We start from the raw sequence: 1,363 nt of genomic DNA, 5'->3' as shown, positions 1-1,363 counted from the left end.
CAGGGGGTAGGGTGGGCAGACAGAGCTGGGTCACCTGGAGCTGGGGGTGGGGGTGGGGGAGCAGAAGAAGGAGGAACATCTGGATTAGCCAGTGGCGCATGTGGAAGGGGGCAGGCGGCAGGGCCAGGTGGGAGCAGCTGAGTGGGGACCCTCCCCCCCAACATCTGGGCACAGCTGTGATGCATCCCCCACCCCCTCCTCTACCCCACTACTCTGCTCACATTGGTGAGGAGGTCCGAGTGGGAACAGGGTGGGGGCTCCCTAGTAGAGGCCTACTCTTCTGGCCTCTCCCCCCATACAGCATCTGGCCACAGCTGGAATGGCCCATGCCCTGCCCTGCTGCTCACACCTGAAGGGCGTGGGAACATCTGGGCAGGTGGGTGTATTTTGCTAGGTGGACCTCCCCCAACAAATATCTTAGACCCTGGCATACCTGGGTACATTTAGAAGAGGCCCCTTTCCCCCCCTCACAGCTGGATAGGCTCCCCAAGCCTCTGTATGGGTGAGATGACCACCCCTGCACATCTGGATGCATCTGGGCTCCTCTGTGTCCCCCCACCCACATCTGGAATGGCTCATTCCCCAGGGTTGGGGGTGGAGGGTAGTCCCAGGTGTCCCCCCCTCTTCCTCACAGCTGGCTGCACATCTGCCTCAAATTTGGCGGGGGGGTGTCTCTGCCTGGGGTTCCCACCCCTGACAACCAAGTCTAGCCCCTCCTCCCCCCGCCCCCAGCACTTCTAAAATAGACCCCGCCACACACACACACACACATCTGGATGGGGGGCTCCAGAAAGACCCATCAAACCCCTAGGCACATGTGGAACAGACCCCCCCCCCACAACGCCCTCCTGTTTTGTTCACGTCTAGATGGGGCCTGAAAACAGCCACCCACACCACTCCAAAGGACCTCCCTCCCAACATGTGGCCACATCTGAAATAGCACCCTCAGCTCCTCCTGGTTCAACATCTGGGTACATTTGGAATAGCTACTTCTCCCCCGCACCGGGTTCACATTTGGGCAGGGGCAGTGATGCCTAGTGGTGGGGTCTCACAGCTGTTGTGGGGGCAATCTGGAATAGCCCTGCCCCACTCAACCTCTGGGGCCACAGCTAGACCAGCCTGCCCCATTCCTCCTCCACCCTCCGGAGATCTCCCCAGGTCCCCCCAGGCACCGCAAAGCTTCTTGGGAGGCAGAAGAAAACCCCTTGTGCCCAGAGGCTGGTCGCAAAGGATTCTGGGAAACCTCCAGCTCCATCTGGGGTCTCAAGCCCCCCACCCCCATCTCAGAATCCTTTGTGCTCCACAGGACCCAGGGACCCTGCTGCTCCCAGCAGCTTTTGCAGTGCTGCCCCCACACAGCCCC

At 61.0% G+C, this 1,363-nt stretch overlaps 1 protein-coding gene across 1 annotated transcript in view; it reads right to left on the bottom strand.

Annotated features, from left to right (window-relative positions):
- GRK1 (G protein-coupled receptor kinase 1) overlaps positions 1–304 on the bottom strand; it is an 18,405-nt gene extending 18,101 nt beyond the window's left edge. Inside the window, exon 1 of the mRNA XM_006038657.2 lies at positions 300–304. Coding sequence (XP_006038719.1) covers positions 300–304 — 5 coding nt within the window. The remainder of the gene's footprint in view (positions 1–299) is intronic.
- Positions 305–1,363: the final 1,059 nt, after the last annotated feature.

The sequence above is a fragment of the Alligator sinensis genome, unplaced genomic scaffold, assembly GCF_000455745.1.
Source record: "Alligator sinensis unplaced genomic scaffold, ASM45574v1 scaffold1950_1, whole genome shotgun sequence".
In the NCBI taxonomy this organism is placed as follows: domain Eukaryota; kingdom Metazoa; phylum Chordata; order Crocodylia; family Alligatoridae; genus Alligator; species Alligator sinensis.
The sequence above is the reverse complement of the archived record's forward strand: the minus strand, read 5'-3'. Positions and strand labels throughout refer to the sequence as shown.